Below are 21,287 nucleotides of genomic sequence, written 5' to 3' on the forward strand. Positions count from 1 at the left end.
TACGCATATACCAACGCGCACGTGACGGGCCGTGGCCAGGGCGGTAGTCGACAAACGTTTGATAAGCCCGAATTCGTATCGTCTTCGACATTGTAATTTTAATATTAATTATTATATTATTATATTATGCACTGCAGATAATATGCACATCGAAGCCGCTATTAAAAGTATAAAATATCGTATAATAATAAATCATAATTATATACTATATACGCCGAACGAATAAACCGGCAACGTGATACCTTGGGAACGTCCTCTGCGCCGCAGTCGGATCACTCGAAAACGAATTCGAGTGTTTTGCGATTAGGCCGTGCAAGTGGTTTCATCAAAATAAACAATACCACCGTGTATGCCGCATGCATATACATATTGTACGGGTATAAATATATATTATATATTTACAGGTACATTGTTTTGTATTAATCTGATATGTAACTAGTTTCGAGCACCCTTAATATTGAATCGTTTATCGAATCATTTTTCGAAAATTCTACCGTTATTCCAACAATACTCGAATATGCATATTAATATACAGAGTGATTCGTCAAGCACACCAACCCCTGTTTTTATCCTTTAATAGTGCATTTATTCAAACTCTGATTGAGTATGCAGACATAGTCTTGCATACCATTCTTAGAGACCATATTTTCAAATATTTTGATTTTACTATTTAAGAGTAATCTTGTGGGTTTTTTTTTAAACTGTTGACGCATCTAAATTGAAATTCAAACGTATAGGTACTAGACCAAACCTACACACCTATATAGGTACTGTGAGTTCGGACAACTTTTATAAAGTAAAACCTTAAAACTGTAATAAATTAATATTAATTACCATGATGTTTAAATCATCTCGCACATCTTCTAAACCCATTATCATAGACTATTATTTAGTAATAAGGACTATTACTATTAATTATAGTACTCGAAGAACTTAGAAATTACTCGTTCAAATTTTGATTTGTATTTATCACAATTTCCAAAAATATCATCCTCCTAATCTAACCTAATCTAAGTCCGAAATGGTGGTTCTCATTTCATCACAGGAGACAACTGACATTTCATTAACGATCTAAATTCAAAGGATTATGGTACATAATTTAAAAAATCAGAGTTAGAATAAATGGCTAAATTCATTATTTAAATAAAAATATGGGAGCATTCTTGTTGAATCACCCTGTATATTATAAGCTGTGAACGAAACTTGCGAAACTCGTGCGTAAGTAGGTGTGTCAAGCGCAGTGATTTAACGGCGCCATGGCGGCGTACAAAGAACAAGTGAACAAGTGAGAACTCTTCGAAAATTTACGGTACGCATATAGGTATACAATAATATTATCGTTAATCGTTATCAATCACAGAACGATAATTACGTATTCGTGTAGAATTACACACATTACATACTCGTCAGCATGTTTTATGCTATTTTCAATCGAAATCACTCTTAAATACACAGTCAATTCTGAACTAGGTACTCATATTATTATTGTATGTTAGAATTACAGGTATTCTACGGGAATAATCAGTAAATGCTAAATATTATTTGAGAAAAATGCCGATAACATGATCCAAGCCAATGTTTAAAAATCGATATTTGCCTTTGAATGATAATTTTATAATTTTAATTATATTATTTTATAATGTATAAAAACCATTGAGAGACCAACATTTTATCGAATACCACGTGTACCTATTTGTTATAGATATGCGAGGTTAATTTGAAATGCGTAAAGCCACGAGATGTCGCTTTTGAAATATTATTCCAAAAATCTTTTAAAAACCATCCAGGTACACTCACAACTATATATTAATGACTAAACCAAACTAGTGTGTTTAATTAATAATAATTAATAAACAATAAAATTGATTAAAATATATCTATATATTGATGCACAAATTAATAATTATTAAATCAATAACATTAATACGTCGTTAATAGCATAAATTACGAGCATTTTATTATGTGTATAGTAAAGTTGACCGTTTTGTAATCATCGATATTCGATATGCCTACTACCTAGTGTTCTTTATTTCACAGTTGTATTAATATATATAAATACAGGCGACTAATAATGTAATGGGTAATTTAATCACTAAAGTATGAAATGAGGTAACTCTATACTGATATATGATCAGTCATCGACGACTTAAAAATAAAAATAAAGACAATAATAAATATATAGGTACCTACTAATATGTACTAAAATAAAAAATTGTCTAAGTAAACATTTAAAATAGGTATGATCATAAATAATGGTATTACCTATATACCTACTAAATAGATTTAAGAAATGTATTTTTGACATATTTTTATGTTATCATAAACACTTTAACGATAACATTTATTACTATATATTAAGAATAAATTATTCATCATAAGAATGATATTATACTTGCTTATAATTGCGTATCCACTATTAATTGTCAACAATAGGCTATAAAATATTAAAATGCACACTGAAATGAAGTAGGTATAGTAATTAAATGCGTATTATTTTACGAATACGGGTAACTTTTTAGAAGCTGTAAACACTGTCTAGCTATTTAATCGGATATCAAAATTGGCTTCGGAAAAATCACTGTTTAAGACGGTCCACTGGGACGAGCAGTTATCATAGCCAATTTAGGTACTTACCGATGGAAATTGTATTTTTGCATTCGGTGGAATGTCGAGAATTGTTTAATTCAATAAAAAATGATCAATATATATATTTTCCAAGACATACGTATTTCCAACGTTTTTCAAAATGTCTCATAAAAATGTTTTCCAAAATTATCAGCAAAATATAAGAGTAAAATAATTCACCATCATCAGCTTTGGTTATAATTCTTACTGTTGAATAACCTCAAGGAGCCACTATTGGAGGAGCGTGATATAATAGTGGCCAAATATTGTGTGAACAAATTTTTGTCGTGAAAGTGAACAAATTAAGTAAAACATATAAATTCGATCGCCATCTATATAAACAGTCCCTAACATAGTTATACATTGTAGTTAAAACGTAGTAAGTCAATTGTTAATTTGTGATGTTCATTATCATCGTGTGACTCTAAACAGCTACAATAAGTACGATTTCAGTAGGATTTTATAATTCTTAGACTATTGGAGAAGACATAAAAACGATGACGCCGTTCAATTGTATTGTAACTTATTCGTTACACAACTTCCATGCAGAACTCAAAATCCAAACAATACAAAAACACACGATAAAACCGTTTCGAAATTGGAAATAAATATAATATCTCACATATCTATACTTTAGATTTAAAGTTGTTTTAGTTTATGCCTTGCAAAAAAACGACAGTCAGTAAAATGTGCTCGTCACTCGGAATATAATATTACAATCATGATTATAGGGTGCACCGTGCACACTGCACGATGTGTATATGTATAATATTATATAGGTATACGCGGTTGGCAACAGCCGACAACTAAAACAAACCGAAAGTGTTAGGTACCATACCATTATTATACTACAACAATAAACGACAGTATTTAAATGTAAAATACCTTTTGTCTTATACGTTTTCAAACTCGTATCATCTCTACTAATGGTTAGTCACTATTTCAGCAAAACAAAAGTATTTTCTGAATTGTTTTATAACGCCTCGCAGATTTTGCCACATTTACACATAATATAGTAAATAATAATTATTATTCTTTTCTGAATGCTTAAGTTTTCTGAAGTAAATTTAACTGCCGTATTGTGTACCCACTTAGGTTTTTATATTAATAACAATTTTTATGTATTAATAATATCATATATTATGTTATAATGTATTATTCGTCACAGATATGACAATATATAACGTAAAGCGTATACCAAAATATCATAGATTCAGTGATTAGGAAAATCTAGGCATTAGCTGTCATGTGAAAAATCTTGGACTTAGACATATTATGGTTTATAAAAATAAATTATTGGTAACATTTCTTACCTGAGACTATGAATACAATATATTAAAACGAATGTTCACTACACGACACCGTAAATACAACTGATGCATTATAAGTGCGTATTATCACATTGAAAATCGATTACGAAAATCACATAAAACGTCCATTAACCCGTTAGAACAGGATCGATCGTTAATCAGCCAAAAGAAAAAATCATATAATATGTTAATTATTAATAGGTATACAATAAATGATTTACTCGGTGCGATAATATTATTATTATTATAATTTATTAAAAAAAGTGTTAATCTGGACAGGATACGAAGTGAATCAAAGATATGTTCAGTAATAAATGTAAACATTAAATTATTATTTGATTTGTGAATGGTCAAACCTCATTAGGTATATTTATTTGAAAAAATGTTTTAAAAATTGCTAATAACAACTAAATAGAAGAGTCTAGTGTCAACAGTAGTTTGATGTTTTAACGTTGAAATATTTTAGTCGGTCGAATTTCCAGCCAATATGTATGCACTAATAGGAATGTGGAATACATTTTTATCTTTTTCGAAAACACTAATGATTTAGGTATGTTGACTCTTAATTGGTTTTAGTAACGATCATGTAGACTAGTCCACCAGAAGCATATGATATTTACCCGATTTTGTCAAGTGAGAATTTATGCGATTCTCGATTGCAATAATGGTTATAATTTTTTTTTAATTTAAGTCTGTAATTTACGTCATATAGCTGTTAGTAGTTACAGAAGGATAACTTTCACTTTTATAAGAGGACGCAACGCCCGCACTCGTTAGCTTATTGTCTTACACACGTGAGGCATAATATGTCAATTGTATTAATTCAAATAATATATCTATAAATATTTACTAGACGTAAAACATTTTTATATTCAATTTTTGAGTAAAAATCTATCTTTAAAATCAAATCGATAGATGAAAATGTTGGCTCTGCCCCACCGGTGAGTTTTATCTCTTATAACTTTGAATTTTGAAACGAGTTATTACGTATATTATAGTACCTAGTTATTACGTTCTTCTATTTCATCGACGTTTTCCTCGTTTTAAAATAATAAACACGTGTGAAATGTACTAACGTGATATTTTTTTTAAACTGTAAATAACTAGAGAAAAACATCTTGTTTTTGTCATTAATTTCTTAGAAATATAAATGTGGAAGACATAATATACGTATAAGCTGATACAGGTCGTAACGTGAAATTATCAATATTAATGAAAATTATATCACTATATAGTATGTAAAACAGAGTATTTACAATAATTTCGTTTAATTCGATAGAAAAAATATTATATCGTCGTGGATATCGTCTTGTTTCCTTGTTCAAGTAGAATGATTGTTTTTAACAGTTTTCGCGTATGTGTAGCTATTTTCTTCGGGGAGAACTTTGGCGAGACATTACTGCAGGTCTACAGCAGTTGCCTCTTCTATCAGTTATTATGGGAAATTCACTCAAAAACGTAATATATTTCATAACGTTCGACGGTTTTCGTATACAGCGCATAACATAATATTAACATCGAATTAATAATTATAAATTAATAATATTAAACATGTAGGTGCCTATATCCTATACCTTAAAATATAATAACACAATACTTGTTATAATAATATGCTTTGAGAGATATTGCCGTGATTTATATTATGTTTGCCAGTCACAATAAGTACATATTATGACTTGAACCGTCACACAAGGTCTCGTGCCTTCGACGACGAAATGCAAACCGAAGTTATTGTCACGGCTGCTATTGTCGTCGACTAGCTGGAGCTCAATATGATAATATTGCTCAACAACCCCGCAATGGTATCTTATCAGATGCGTTTATTATTATCGACGACGAATACTGATTCGAAACTTTTCACAATCAGTTTTGACCGTAAAGACCGCGTAATACGTACATAGGTATAGGTATAGGTACCTATTACCTACCTATATATTAATATCGGGTACGATCATGACGCATGCGTTGTTGCTGGGTATTTGTTTTATAGATTTTTTTTTTTTTTTGCTCTCCGCTTTTTATACGCTAATAATAAGTAATAATAATATTAAATGAAAAAAATCCGATACAATCGCTATTTATCCCAAGTGGAAATCATAATAATAATTATTATACACACATACCTACTTATATTTAATTGATTGTTTTTATTTTATATATTAATATGGCTGCGTATATACATTAACGTTACAAAATCGTGTTATGGTAATTTTTCCGACCGCGACGAACGACGATGGTGCTTAAAAACAATAACATATTTTGTTTTATTTACTTACTTGCGCGGCCCGTACGTCAGTACCTATATATTATAATGTACAGTATAATATAAATATATTATAATCCGGCAAAAATAACACTAAACAAGGATCACCTCATTAATATTTATACTTCTGCTACATAACTATAATATTATATTATCATGTACATGTATAAAGTCGTATTCATATAACTATGTCGATGTGATAAAAAAATTCAATCAATGTTTTAAATTTTTTTTTGGACGGGTCGAAGATTGTTATATATTTTATTATAAAGATATAATAATGTACCCATCATCTTACAAGTAAGTTATTTAGCCCTTGTCTATCATATTATATGGTCGACCACCATATGTCGGTATATTATATAATAACTTTACTATAATTATGACGTACATAAATATCTGTGATCAACTCGGTTGCAGTCTATAATAACGTATCGTATATATAACAACCGAACGTCGGACTCGATCTTTCTGCAGCAGTTAAGGATCTTATTTTGTTTTGCATTTTTCGTCACGTCACATCGTGGTGGTCTTCGTGTTTGTCGGAGGGACCCATCGTTTTGGTATCTGCCGGGATTGGTAAATTGGGTGTCAAATGACCCTTTCTCGGTTAAGGATGTTCTCGGCGTGTGGATGATATAAGTTCCAGGTCGAACAAATTATGAAAAACATTTATTAGAACGTTCATCGACGCGATAAGAATAAAAATATTATTATTATAATCATCGTCGTTTTTATTGTTATTTAACGAACGCGTGCGCGCGACGGTGTAGGTACCTATGTAATAATCCTTCGGCTGTAGTACGAACTAATAACGTTATTAAGAAGGTTATTATTGGATTAGTTTTATTATCTCTCTTGTTTTACCTTTATATAGGTACCTATAGCTCCGACTTATGTATATGACGGCGTTTTTCGGTTAATGACCTTCTGACGTTTTCAAAGTGTCCTCAACACCGCCAGATCTGGCCATTCTCCAAGCAAACAACAATTACAACCTCAACACGCATTTGGTTCCTGTTTTATTGGTTTTAGCGACTTGGAAGAAGTATCGGTTGCGAATCTGACCTTCTTCCACACTATCACCCCAAGGAGATTACATGTAGATCAATAAAAATTATTTTTAACGACACATTCAACTGTCTCATCTTTTCCGATTACACTAATAGCAGTAAATATTTATCAGCGTGCGTTTCAGATAAATTATTATCATTCTGTTTTCATAGTTGGATGTATAATAATAGGTATACGTAGACGCTTTATTACCGACATTTAAATGTTTGATATTTTTTGTCGACTATTAAAATTGGTTTTCGATTTTGAAATTTACAATTGTAAAAATAAAATCAAAAAGTGGAGATACCCTGTTATTGCACCAGACGCTTCAATCATAATATTATATTAAATAGGTTACACAAAAAATTGTCTTAATTAATATAATAAAACACATTATTAAATTCTGAATTGCTAGATGATGCCTGTATATTATATCTCTAGTTCACCATCTACGTGAACAGTTTTAAGCACTGTTTTTTAGTTTTTGTACCTAACTGATATTAAAACTAATAGGTACATCATACCCTTTTTAAACCTAATTAATGTTAGTTCCTATAGGTACTACAAATATTTAATTCAAAAATGACTGATCATATAAATATTTTAATAAAATAACATTGCATGCAAGAACTTGAACTTAATATACTTATCTTATCTAATACTAAGTAATAGTGTGTACAAGTATAAAAAAGATTAAAAAATACATAATATTATACATAGATGGACTGTTCAAAAGTTTAAATAGACGATATTATAAATAAGTTTAATATTACTTCAAGATAATGCTAAAAGAGAGAATAATTCAAATCAAGTAAAAAAAAAACTTTCTTGCATTGCTATTTTTAACCAATATAACGAGTTTATTTAGAAAATGTTTCTATACCTGTGATATAATTGTTTTACATCGATCACAAGTCACGTTAATGCATTATTGTATTGAAAATACTGTAAGTAAATATTGATATTGATATTTATTTTATTGCTTCTATTATTTAGATTAATATAAGAATTTAAAATTCTTTGAAAAGGTTTTAAAAATATCGATTGATCATAAATTGTTTGAGGTAAGTACTTAGGAATTTAAAAAAAAACTTCCAGAAAACTTCAAATTTTGGTTTTACGAAAATAATATAGTTCAAGCAAAGGATGTTGTCTGGGTTTATCTAAAAAATGAATTATAACTAATTATGATATTTTTAAATGAAATAATGTAGTACCTACTGGGTATTTATCAATAAAAAGTCAATGTACGAGGAATCAAATTAAATTATAATTTATAGATGTGTAGATGATGTAAGCATAATATTTAAAATTCAATATTTTATTTTCCTAAATAATAATATTCATTGTTTGCAAAGAGTAATATATTAATATGACGTATATTCAAATGTTCCTTCTTTGCATACTCGTTTTATGTTCAATATTAGGTTACTCCGTCCATTGAAAATAAAAAATAAACATCCCTGTTTAAACGATAATTCCAACACACCTATTGTAATCAGGTTTAGTCTCCATTAGTAGTAGGTACATATAATAGTATATAAATAATGAATTTAATTACCAATTTTCACGGTGACAATCGTCTAAAAGTTATTCTATTTATTGTGGCTCAAGGTTTTTGGCAACATATATATAAATGTTCAAACGTCACATAAACCATTTTGGCATAAACGCTGAGGTTGTGGACTGAAAAATATGATACGGAGGTCGAATATTTCGAAACTGGGATTTTTCTTAATTTTGAGAAAGCAAAAAAAATCAACTATAGTTACATTTAATCATTAATATTGATATTGCGTATTTAAATGAGTTTGATTTATAAATACAAATTTCTATCTGTTAATAATTGGCATCAATTCGCGTTGGAAACTTTCACTGAATGTCAATAAAATATATTATACGTAGACAGTCAATTTTTCTTGGTATACCTAACCTAACCTAACGCGTACTCAATTTATTACCATTACCTGTACGATTATATTAAAGAAAAATTTCATCAACAACGACTTTTTACGTTTAAAATCCTAAATTTTGATCTCGAGAATTTCAAAGTAACTGGTAGTATTTATTTTACAATTATTTTTTTATTGTATTTAACAAAGCTGGATAAATTCCACAAAACAGGCTATATTATGTTTACGCATGTAGTAGCCAGTAGGTATACATAATAAAATGTATCAATTTACGATAAAAATTCAAATATGTGTTTCAAGTTCAAATTAATTTATAATTATAATTTTTCTATAATTAATAGTGTATTAATATTTAATACACGTATATTATAACCAAGTTGTCGATTAAGCGACTGATTATTTAATTTGATTCGAAGTACCCAATACCTAATATTCTATTAACATAGAATAGTCATTTTCTAGGATGTTTTGTAAGCTTTAATAGCCATGTTTACATCATACAGTCCCATATTAATAGAGACAAACATAATCAAATTACATCAGAACAAATTATTGTACTATCAGCTTATATATGCGTATAATAATAAATATTATGTAGTGTCTTGTAGGTATTGTGGTATTTTATGGCTGATCAAATCACTGTTATAGAATATTACTAATGTACATATTGTAATAATTGTAGATAAACAGCTTAAGTATTTGTATGGGTTTCGAGTATAAGCAAAAAATATATTGATTTTATGATGATACTTAAGTATTTTACATATTTATAAGTATAAATTCTGATACAATTTCACATTACGTACATATATTATACACCAACAGTGTTTTGAATTATTTGTTGGAACAATAAAATATATACCTATATTTTTTTTCAATCGTTTGGATCATCGTTTCTTGTGACCTTTTGGACTTTAGGCTCAATAGATGTGTTAAACTTAAGTTACTAAAAACCGAGGACGGTCGTAACAATTTAATATTATCGATCACTGATTCATTTTAATAAAATATTCTAATTTTTGTTTATATTTAATAAACGACAACAAATATTGTTTGCAAATATTATGATAAATACAAAAATCTCAGGTTAGGTATAGGTTCTACCTAATTTCTACCAAATTCTACCTCCAAACACAATTAGTATAGAATATATAACCGCAAATACTTAAACATCTGACGGTTGTTCAGAGTACACATTTCACAATAATAAAGTATAAAGTATAGCCAGAGACGCAACGGAGTGGACTCAAAGGACTATGCCCCCCCACAAATTAATCAAACATTTTTATTTTTTCAATTATATTTTCATATAGTGTGGTGATTTTAATAGTTGTGAGGGTATTTCAACAGTAGTTGGTGGGTAGTATTTTGATTTTTGACCCTATCTTTGTTTATTGCTCTCTAATTTATATATTTTTTTGGTTGTATTGAGATAATAATACATAGAATTTATAATTCTGGCCATAGACCTATACTATAACTTAGTTTGATTAATATAGTTCTGGCTCCTCCACCCCTTGAAAAATCCTGGTAGCACCCACAAGCACCACTATGAATATCGTGATATCGCAACATTAATCTATGCTAGTTAAATATTATTTATATTATGTTTTTTTTTAAGAATTAACAAAACAGATTTCCATGCCGATAATACAATGATATATTTTAACAATAATATAATATTATAGTGGGCACCTACAAATTTATATTATGTCGTAGACGATTTAATACATAATCGCGTATTGTGCAGTGCGGCAGTCATAAGAATAAGTTACCCAAAAATTCATGCCACGACATAGAATAATAATGTATATAATTTCATGTAATATGTAAACTCGCGTAGTATCTGCCCATGTGATATTATAATATATTAATATCAAACGCTATATAATCAGATTCCCGACACCCGCGATTAAATAGTTGAACAAATTTGCGACACGAGAAAATAAAGGACCGTGATCGTAAGTAGGTATAAAAAAAAATTTTAAGCAGAATTCCACGAAACGATAGTTTACGGACATTACCTAATATTCGCTGTGCGAGATGGTGGGAGAGTTGCTTCGCTCCGATTTAATAAGTCTTATTTTTTTACTCCGAAATGATCAATTATATGAATGTACGATGACACGCCAGTAAATAGGTAAGTACTTACGAAAATATTATTATCTGTATATTCGGCACCAAAAATGTATAGCATTTTGGACTCGGCTGATGCGAAAATAAAATGACATTTTACTCACTGTGTATACGAAGTTTTACTATAAACATCGTTCTATAATTCACCCAAATATCACGTTCAGTCGTAATACAGGATTAGACATTTTTATTATATTATATTATTATTATGCCTGCACGCCCGCGCGTATACGCCACTAAACGGTTATATCGTGTCCAGGTAAGTTGGCAGAAGTTAGATGATAAACCCCCTCTCGAGGTTTTTTAGATCAAGTTCAGCGCTGGATAAAATAATATGTCTTATCATTATTTTATTAATTTAATCACGCTGAAACCTTAGATTAGGTGGCGCTGAAACGTGGCTTTCTGCGGTGTATTATATTATCAACGAAATTTACTGTCGCCAGTTCACAGCAGATTCGTTTAATAAACACCGTCCTTGACGAATTCCCGGATACGACACCGATCCTATAGTGAGTGTGCGACGGACACGAGTAAATTTCAATTTCTTTTTAATGCGATCGGAGCGAAATAAACGAAATCCGTTTCGGCGGCGACGGTAAAATGTATGGCCGGAGATTGTCACGTTGTACACACTACACAATATAATATATAGGACGGTTATCGCGCGGTATATACCTATGTACTTGTTTTATGGTTGTATACCGCAACAGACAACCGCTGTGTGCACCTATTATACCTACATGCGGATACCTATATAATATTTATATACACCGTATCGCTTAAGTTCGTACGTGACCGGTTTAGAAGTCTTCATTTATCAATGCGCGTGTTACCTATCTATACATATATAACATATCATAATGTACGCGATATGCTATAATATATATTATTATATGTAGATGGATAGATAGCCACCGTCTTACGCACAATCAGTCGTGCCACAATAACCGATGGCGTATTTCATATTAATATATATATTATTTATTATTATTATTACATCAACATGATAATATAATAGGCACCTGCCTGGTATATTATTATACATTTATACGCCTATTATATGGTACGGCGATATAGGTAGGTATGATGTGGTATGTGGTATCGTATTATTATTAGGTAGGTACGCGCCGGTCATAAAATACAATATAATATGTATATAGGTATCTTTGCTCCAGAGCGCCACACAACACACTATAAATAATGCACGGTACCTATAATATACAGAGTGATCCGTTTATCGATATTTTTTCCGGACTCGGGCAGACGGTAAGTCACGCAGTGGCTCATTCTTTTTTGATGCAGATTAATATTATATACTATGTGGTTTAACGTCCACAAACTGCATAAAATGTTATAAGATAATATTATGCGGAACCCATGTACAAATTGTATGTACATCATGACATTATGAAAATTGAAGGCACTTCAGCGGTGTTTAACTGTTGGCGGTAACATTTTATATACTGACTCTGCCCGGTTAAAACTCCACCAATTCACTTCGCATTCGTGACACACTGAATTTTTTGATTCTCGCGATGCAACGCATGCGTGCAGAGAGGTTAGATACCATAATTTTTCAACACAAACCTTTACGGCATAACGTGATAAAATAGAGAAAACCAAAAGCGACGTACTCGTACGCCATATACGCGGCGGATAGCGACAAAGTACATATTATTTCTTGGGTGTTTAAACGGTTTAAACTGATCAATTAAAAAAAAAAAATCTTATAGGTTACCTATATGTTAAGCGTCGGTCAAGTGATAACAGTATTATTGTTTTTTTTTTTTTTGTTGGTTTGAAACTCGACGTACCTGCAGATGATGCAGTCGCATCGGTGGTAGAAACTCCTTCGGTGTATAATATAATAGTATTATACACGTTACATCTGTGCGTACATCGTGCGAAATCGACGAGATCATCGGCCGAATCTCCTGCAGTATGTATATACAGGCGGACCTTTAGTGAGTGGAGTTATGTGGTAGACGGAATCGAAATCGCACTTGATGTTATAAGTATAACATATATAATATTATGTATGTCACACGCGGCGCCACGACAATATAATTATGTGTAACGTACGGTTAGTGTTCCGGCTCACGAGCGTATAGGTATTATAACCAGATGTTACCGGGTCGCCGATATTCGTAACCCGACAATATACGACGACGACCACGGGTGTAGATACCACACGTACGGTATATAATAATATAATAACAGTAACAACAATATACGATGACCGGACGACTCGTCTACCTCCACTAGTCTCATCCTTTCCCCCCCCCCCTTTCCATCAATGCACTGATTCAAAGGCCAATGGAAAAATAATTGCGCGGCGGTGACTCACATTGCGTTCGCTCGCGGTTATTACTCTAATTGCTCCGACGGATGCGCCGCGTTATTTTGTCGACACGACCGTATGTATATTGGATTTAATGACAACAATAATGACGATATTCTTCTGGGCTGTCCCGATGTATTATTATGTAACACGTTTTGATAAACCATATTACCATGTAGGTACCTACCAGTATACAGTCTTGTTAATCCGACACATATGGTGGGACCAAATTATGGTGTAGGTACTGACGGATTATCAAAAAAACATTGTATCAAATTAAAAGCACAAACCACTCGAATTATAGGGTACGTTGAATAATATGTACCTAGGTACAAATATTGTATAGTTGCTGTGAAAATTATTCAATAACATACGTATATTGTGTACATTTTGAATAAAATCGTCAAATTCATATTTTTTTAACAATTATTATTAATCATTAAAATTAAAGCCGTCAGTGACTGAAAATTCCGCATTACTGCCAGAGGGTCGGGATAATGGAGATTATCCGTCTGTATTAATATACGATATTATACATTTACACATATCTTAAGCCTAGATGCATATCCACGGCATAAGTATATAAGCATTTTTTTAATATTTAATAATATATAGCAACGTACTACTGCTGGCTGAAAATATAATATTATAATTTAAAATAAATAAGTTTAACCAGTGCATTAGTACAGTAATTTTTATATTTCATAATTGAATATTTTGAATATTATATATTTATGATGGGTTTTTTGGGGGAGGGGTGGGTTTTTTTAATAATTTGTTTAGGAATGACTTGACCCTCCCTGATTGCGTCTGTTCATTGTACAAGCCACTCACTAAATGCGCTGCAACACAATTAAACGCAAATTGTATACCTAATTCAAATTATTTGGGTATAAAAATCTTATTGGATCGTGAAGAAGAGTCGTGATTGTGAAGAGTGCATTTATAAATGCATAATATAATTATGCGTGATGTAGTTATTGTAATTATATAGATGGTGCCTACACGGGTGTGCAATTTGATTGTCGTGTATAATCGCAGTTTTACCGGAAACGTACATAGGTACTTATTAATATATGATACACAATCGTAAGACGGATTTTTCGCTACAATTAGTACGACACTTCGTCATGTTTCAATATAATATATTGTATTATGTAGGTGAGGTATAGGTGTACATTTGTTAACATTTTTATGTTCTTTTAATTAAAAATAAATCATACCAGACAATTGTTGATTGAACGATGGCATTAATAATTATTAAGTTATTAACATTTAAAACACATACAGAAAAACAAATCGTAACACACGAGTCTAATATACAGGGCTAGCTAGTAAACAAGGCGAATTTTTCGGTCAAAAAAATTTTATGGTACGAATAAATATTAAGATAGATTTTTTATAAAATATAAAAAACATTTTTAAAATACCTACATAAAATTTCTGGGAGCGGCTGGAGAGGGGGAGGGGGGGTAGAATTGAGTAAGTTCTTATTTTAACCTATTTTTATACCGTTTGATGTCTACTTTCCCCTTGCCATAGAAATATAATATGTAAAAACTTTATTTTATAAACCATAGACAATTTATAAAATGCCAATAGTTTAATATTAATATTATTATAATTTTCAAATTATCATTATCTTAGCGCAACCGGGGGAGGGGGGCTTTCCCCCCTCAGACCTCATCTTACAAATCTGTTATCGTGGACCTATTATCCTTAGTTCACAAAGTTAAATATCTCAAAACTACTCGTTTTTCGGCTTGGATAGGTGTATAAATAATTTCAAAAAAATTATCTGTTTAACAGTTTTTAGTAAAAACACTAAACATTAATTCTCATTTGTCAAAAAAAGAAATATTTTTACCATTCCTCAAATGGTATAAACAAATCTAAACCTATTAAAAATATGATCCTTGACTATAAGTACGTGTAAATTCCAAAAATCAAGATTAGATAGATTTCATGTTGAATATTTATAAAATGGGGACTCGGTGACACATCTGATCAACCAGCAGCTATAAGTGTAAAAGGCATCACAGATCACCATACTACACTATTTATGTATAGTTATTTCTTTATTTTAATTAAAATTTTTTTCTATCTCTCTTATCTTATGTAACCTAACCTTTATCAAATTTTCTGTAATCTATAATCCAATGATGTATTTTAATATCTACATCATGTAAGGCATTGTTACGTCCAATGGCCTTAGCTGCCGCGGATTGTTTTTGTTGGAAAAAAAAAAAATGGGACATGGAGCCATGTCTGGTGAAAATTCCGGTATAATAATGTATACACGGTTGTATACAAGTGTTTGCAGTTATATAATATTGTTCCGCGGAAGTCACTCTGCAGAGCCACCGTGGCAGGAAAAATAATTGACACGATCACCTGCTGAATGCACACAGGGAAAATGAATCGACACGTGCAAACGAGAAAACGACCTACCTATACGAAGTGGTATCAACCGTACCTCGTGGGTCATCTTCATCATTATTAAACTCGCTCCAAGAACGAATCACGATTTCGGAACGAATATAAAAATATTATATACTAGGTACTAATTTACATTATAATATATTATTTGCGCGTATTTTAACCGTCGTCGCGACGAGGAACATAATATATTATATTATATCGTATTAGAATACGCAAATCGATAACCGTGTGGAGTGTAGAGATTTGGACTCGGATCAAGTTTGAGCGCGTCAGCACATGTAAGAGCATTATAAATAATATTTAGCCGTCTCGGGGGGGAAATCAATTTTAAACGTTTACGTAAAATTTACCTTGGGATCGATGTACACGGCGCATACAATATAATATACCTCCGTCTCAGTATACGCGCGTAGATAATAATAATACCCTCCCGTGTTACCTACCTACGTTATACATTATAATATTATTATGATATATTATATGATCACACTCGCGCGGCCGTATGTATTCCTGTTTGGCGACGCCATTATATTATTATTATTATTATTATACAGCAGAGTGTCAAGGACGCGTGCGAAAAAGTGCGCCGCCGCCGGTGCGATTTATCATTTTGAACGTATATCACACAATACTAATATGAGAGGGCCGTCGCTAAGGTGGTTGTGATGATACTTCCGCCGTGGCTTTAAACTCGCCACCGAAAAACGAATTGCAGCAATAGTACATATGTATTGTACAGTGGCGTACCTATATATACAAATTATTTTCACTATGGGCCAATTTATCAGTTATCACTAGTCAAACGTAGCACGACTAACATAGCCGTAATTATAATTTTTTTAGGGAGCTGGGTGATTATAATTATGACATATTATACAGTACAAACAAAAAATGCGAAATTCAATTTTATAATTATTATGTAAAATTAATTTGTAGGTTCTTTTTTAAAAAATATTGACAGTGTCATTTATATATTTTAATGTCATATCTTACTATGAATTTAACATCAAAATCAATTAGTCATCAAAGCAGGTCCTAACAATCCAACAACTCCTTGTTGATTCCTTAAAAACCATTTTAATCAACCGGCTAACTTAATCACGGTGAAAAACTGTAAACAGTGTAAACATTCATGCAATGCTTTAATTGAACCTGCAATTTCACTTTGGGCTCTGGCCTAGGGGGCCTCCCCCCTATACACGCCACTGGTATTGTATGATAATAAAGATATATTATTGTCTCCGGAGCAGGCCTCCCGAACCATCCGTTTTCAACGGGAAGGTGACAAAAGTTATCTATTGTAATGACTGCACCACCGCTGCACCGGCGTCTTGCTAAAAAATGTATTAACCGATTTATTATAATATATAATTTCGATAACATTCTCGTTGGGTCTTCACGATGTAATAATACACATCGTATTGTAAATTTTAGGTAAAATTCAGGGTACCTATAGTATACGACCTATACGATTTTACCGCGGTGACAGTGAATATAATAATATTATGTTACCTATATCTGTAGTACATGTTACCGGTGTGTTCCGTGTGCGGCGATCCAAACGCACATTATTTAGCGGCTATTATATTATTACGATATTTTAACAAAAAGTTATAACGATATATTATCATTATTATTATTATTATTATTACGTGTTTATTATACATAATATTATGTTCCTGGGTTAATATATGAATATATGATACTCGCAGAGTTTCTTCTATATTTATTATAACGATTAAAATCTGAAGAAAAAAAATGTATTTTAATACCTATAATATACTAACCGTCAGCCACGGTCAAAATCATTAATTTCCGTCTACTTACATATTATTATATGTGGAGTGTGTGTGTGCTGTGGCTGCTCGTTCGCGAACGTTTTAATATTGCAATGTGTGTTTTATCGTTTGCAGCGACTCGATTGATAAAAATTAAAAACTAACGCATGTACACGGGCAATGTTGAATTTTTTTTTTTATAATTTATACGATAGATATAACGTAACATAGCATTATTATTTTGTGAATTCTTCTATTTCGGACCGCTAAATGAAAATAATATTTCGCGAGCGTAACATTTTATATTTTCAAATATTATTGGCAACATTGCGTTATCTACGAGAAGATAAATCGCGTATAGAGCGCATGAATCACTGAAGTTATTTCAAAATAGGCCTCTGGGCAACATTACGGCTTGTCGTTTATATATTATATTATATTATACTGTCACGATTATAGAAGAAGAAAAAACCGAAGATGGCAGTAAAACATAATATAGGTTTGTCTATTATTCTAATATCATTATATTGAATATATTGTGTACGCCAGCACGTCACTATAATGTATTAATGTCACTGTCTATATAACTATATAATATTATTACGACAACGGTTTTAAAATCTAAAAGTCTGTATTGTGTTGTACTCTTTGATCCGATGTGTGCGCGTGTACTATAATAATGATAATTATTATTACAATAACTTCGTATAATGTGCTCAAAGTTATTTTATTTTAAACGAAAAGTGCATAATATAATATGACAGTTATTGGCTTCAATATATTTTGTATTACAACATTACGACATTTATACCCATGTGCTGTTTCTACACGTAGCTACATAGTTTATACGTTCTTATCGGTTCAAGCGTATTATACACCTTATAACATATATATGACGAATTAAAATTAATTTTGTATTTTAGTGACAGACGTCTACGCGAGCATCAGAATACTAATCATAACATACATACACGGAACATATAATAATATTAGGTACTTTATAGGTACAAGTGCTTGTACATCGTGACAGAATATGATTAATTGAAAATTAAAATACATATTGGTTAACGACGAAAAATTGAATGTCCTATAAATAAAACCTACCAAAGAAGTTTACTTAGGTATGGAACTTTTTTAATGATCTTATTAGAAAAATTGGTGTGATCATAACTTTAAATATAATAGGTATATATATATATATTATATTCAACTTCATGCATTCTCGTACTGCACTTGCGGCGTAATACCGTTTATGGTTTTATTGAATTAAATAATTATATTGAACATTTTTAAATAACTGCATACCTATTAAATTGCTTTTTTTTTAAATTGATTTCAAAACTTTATGAAAACAATAGTTAGAGTATTTTACTCGACTAAAAACGTCATAACACGCTGGCTGCTCAAAATAATTGGACTCAAACGGGCAACGATATATTTTGTATAGTATACTAATTTACTAAGGAACACACGAACCACTGAGTGCCAGTAACTTTAAGAGTAAATATTATAACGCTGCAGTTCTAGTAACACACGACTATAAATTAGGAGAATTTTGTTATTAGCTATATTATAATATTATATAAGCTAAATTTTTATTTCGAGGCTATTCAGTTAAAAATTCCATAGTTATATTTAGATTTAATATCCAATTAATTTTATCCGAAGAGAATTATGTTAATTTATTATGTGTCGTATTTTATTTATTATAATTTGTTGAAACGTACTTTTTCTTTCTACACGGATTGAAGATATTATTTAAAATACTTTAATGTACTTGAAATTTGTAAAAATATCCATTTGACCTTATATCAGGTTTATGCGTGATTCACACATATTTTTTTTTGATAAATATATGCGAACACAAATGCGAAAATCTCCTGTTTAAACGATCAACTGGTTATTAGTCCTGCCCAACTTGTTTTTTTACACGAGAATTTATATGGGGTACTCTATTATAGTCTCTACCCGTTTACCAATGATAATATAATATTATATTATAATACATCGGCAAATCGAAACCGTTGTTAACGATGCACACAAAGTATATTACGGCGCCAAAGTGTTCGAGAGAAATTTTTAGTTACGGTTATACTTCGAACTGGTTACACATTATATTATTGCTACTAATAAATTGCAAAGTAAAACCGTTTAATAATAATATTAATACCATGTGTGTTTAAATTTCTTAATTATTATGCGCAGGAGAAACAAAATATAATAAGAATTCTAAGAATTCAACGGACGCCTGACTCGTGTTAACAAAATATTAACAAATCGCACACGTTAAATGTATTATACACGCGCGGACCTATGAACAGAGTGGTTACGAAATAATTAATCGAAATATCCAAACACGCGCTTTTACCATGATATGCCTATTCCTTATAACTTATAAGTTATAATTATATGTTAACACGACTACCTAAACTAAGTTTGCTGGCCGTCACATGGTTTTATCCCACACACGCCACAGATCGTCAAAGTCTCTCGGTCGTACCAATATAAAACCTCATACAGACGTTGTACCACGCGGTTTTCTAATACTATTTTTATCGGTACTTAGGTTAGGTATATTACACGACGCTCGATTATCCAGTACCGCAAAAAAAAAAAAAATACATAAATATAATATTATTCGTTATATTTTTACACTACACTATGCCATAACTCATTAATTCAATATCATATTCGTAATAATATTATTATGTTTAAATGAATATTGTCGGGTTCTAACCTGGTTCGGTGCCGGCGGCGGCATCGGGAGATCGTTTTGGCGGGAAACATGAGTCGTCCAATTGCTTGAACACGCCCTGGTCCATTGCTAGCCGGTTCTGTCGGCTAGCGAGCGCGCACGATGTGTCGGTGGCGTTTGGTCGTCGTCGCACGACAGCGTACAACGCGATAAACGAGCTGTGTACCGCGACGGTCGGTCAGGTCATCGCGCGCGGTTATGCGATACGATAGCGCCCCGGCCGGTAACTACTAACTGATGCTCACTAACTCGTGTCCGCGGCCGCCGTCGACGACGATTGCGGTGGTGGCAGTGGCAGTGGCAGTGGCGGCGGCCGCGCGAGTCGCCCTTTTTACGGCACGCGCGCGCGCGCTCTTCGCCGCTGTAAACCGGGTGGTGGTAACGGCTGCACGCGATAATAATATTAATAACAAGAAAAAATAAATATTAATAATATTGTTAATTTATTATTATTAATACTATACGTGTCCGAGACCACTTCTTCGCCCTATAAAACGCCTGCACCGCGCGCACGTCTGCACCGCCGTGGTCTTCGTTCGGCGATCTGTCGTCGCTGGGCCGAGCGAGCGGGAGAGCGACCGACCAACCGACCGCGTTTGGGTCAAAGTCGCGTGGCGTTCGTTTCAATGTCACCGCCGCCGCGTTCTTCCGTCGGTTACTTGCAC

The 21,287-nt window shown here is 31.9% G+C and overlaps 1 protein-coding gene across 2 annotated transcripts in view; it reads right to left on the reverse strand.

Annotated features, from left to right (window-relative positions):
* The window catches only part of LOC100159728 (facilitated trehalose transporter Tret1-2 homolog), a 78,753-nt gene extending 57,847 nt beyond the window's left edge, over positions 1–20,906 (reverse strand). The window contains exon 1 of one of the 2 annotated variants that reach the window (XM_001946395.5): positions 20,605–20,906. In XM_001946395.5, the coding sequence (XP_001946430.1) occupies positions 20,605–20,689 (85 nt within the window). In that variant the 5' untranslated portion in view covers positions 20,690–20,906. Of the gene's footprint in view, positions 1–13,120; positions 13,504–20,604 lie in introns of those variants that run through there. The other variant, XM_016805220.2, reaches the window with a different exon arrangement.
* Between the last annotated feature and the right edge of the window lie 381 nt (positions 20,907–21,287).

This window comes from Acyrthosiphon pisum, chromosome A3 (genome assembly GCF_005508785.2).
Source record: "Acyrthosiphon pisum isolate AL4f chromosome A3, pea_aphid_22Mar2018_4r6ur, whole genome shotgun sequence".
In the NCBI taxonomy this organism is placed as follows: Eukaryota; Metazoa; Arthropoda; class Insecta; order Hemiptera; family Aphididae; genus Acyrthosiphon; species Acyrthosiphon pisum.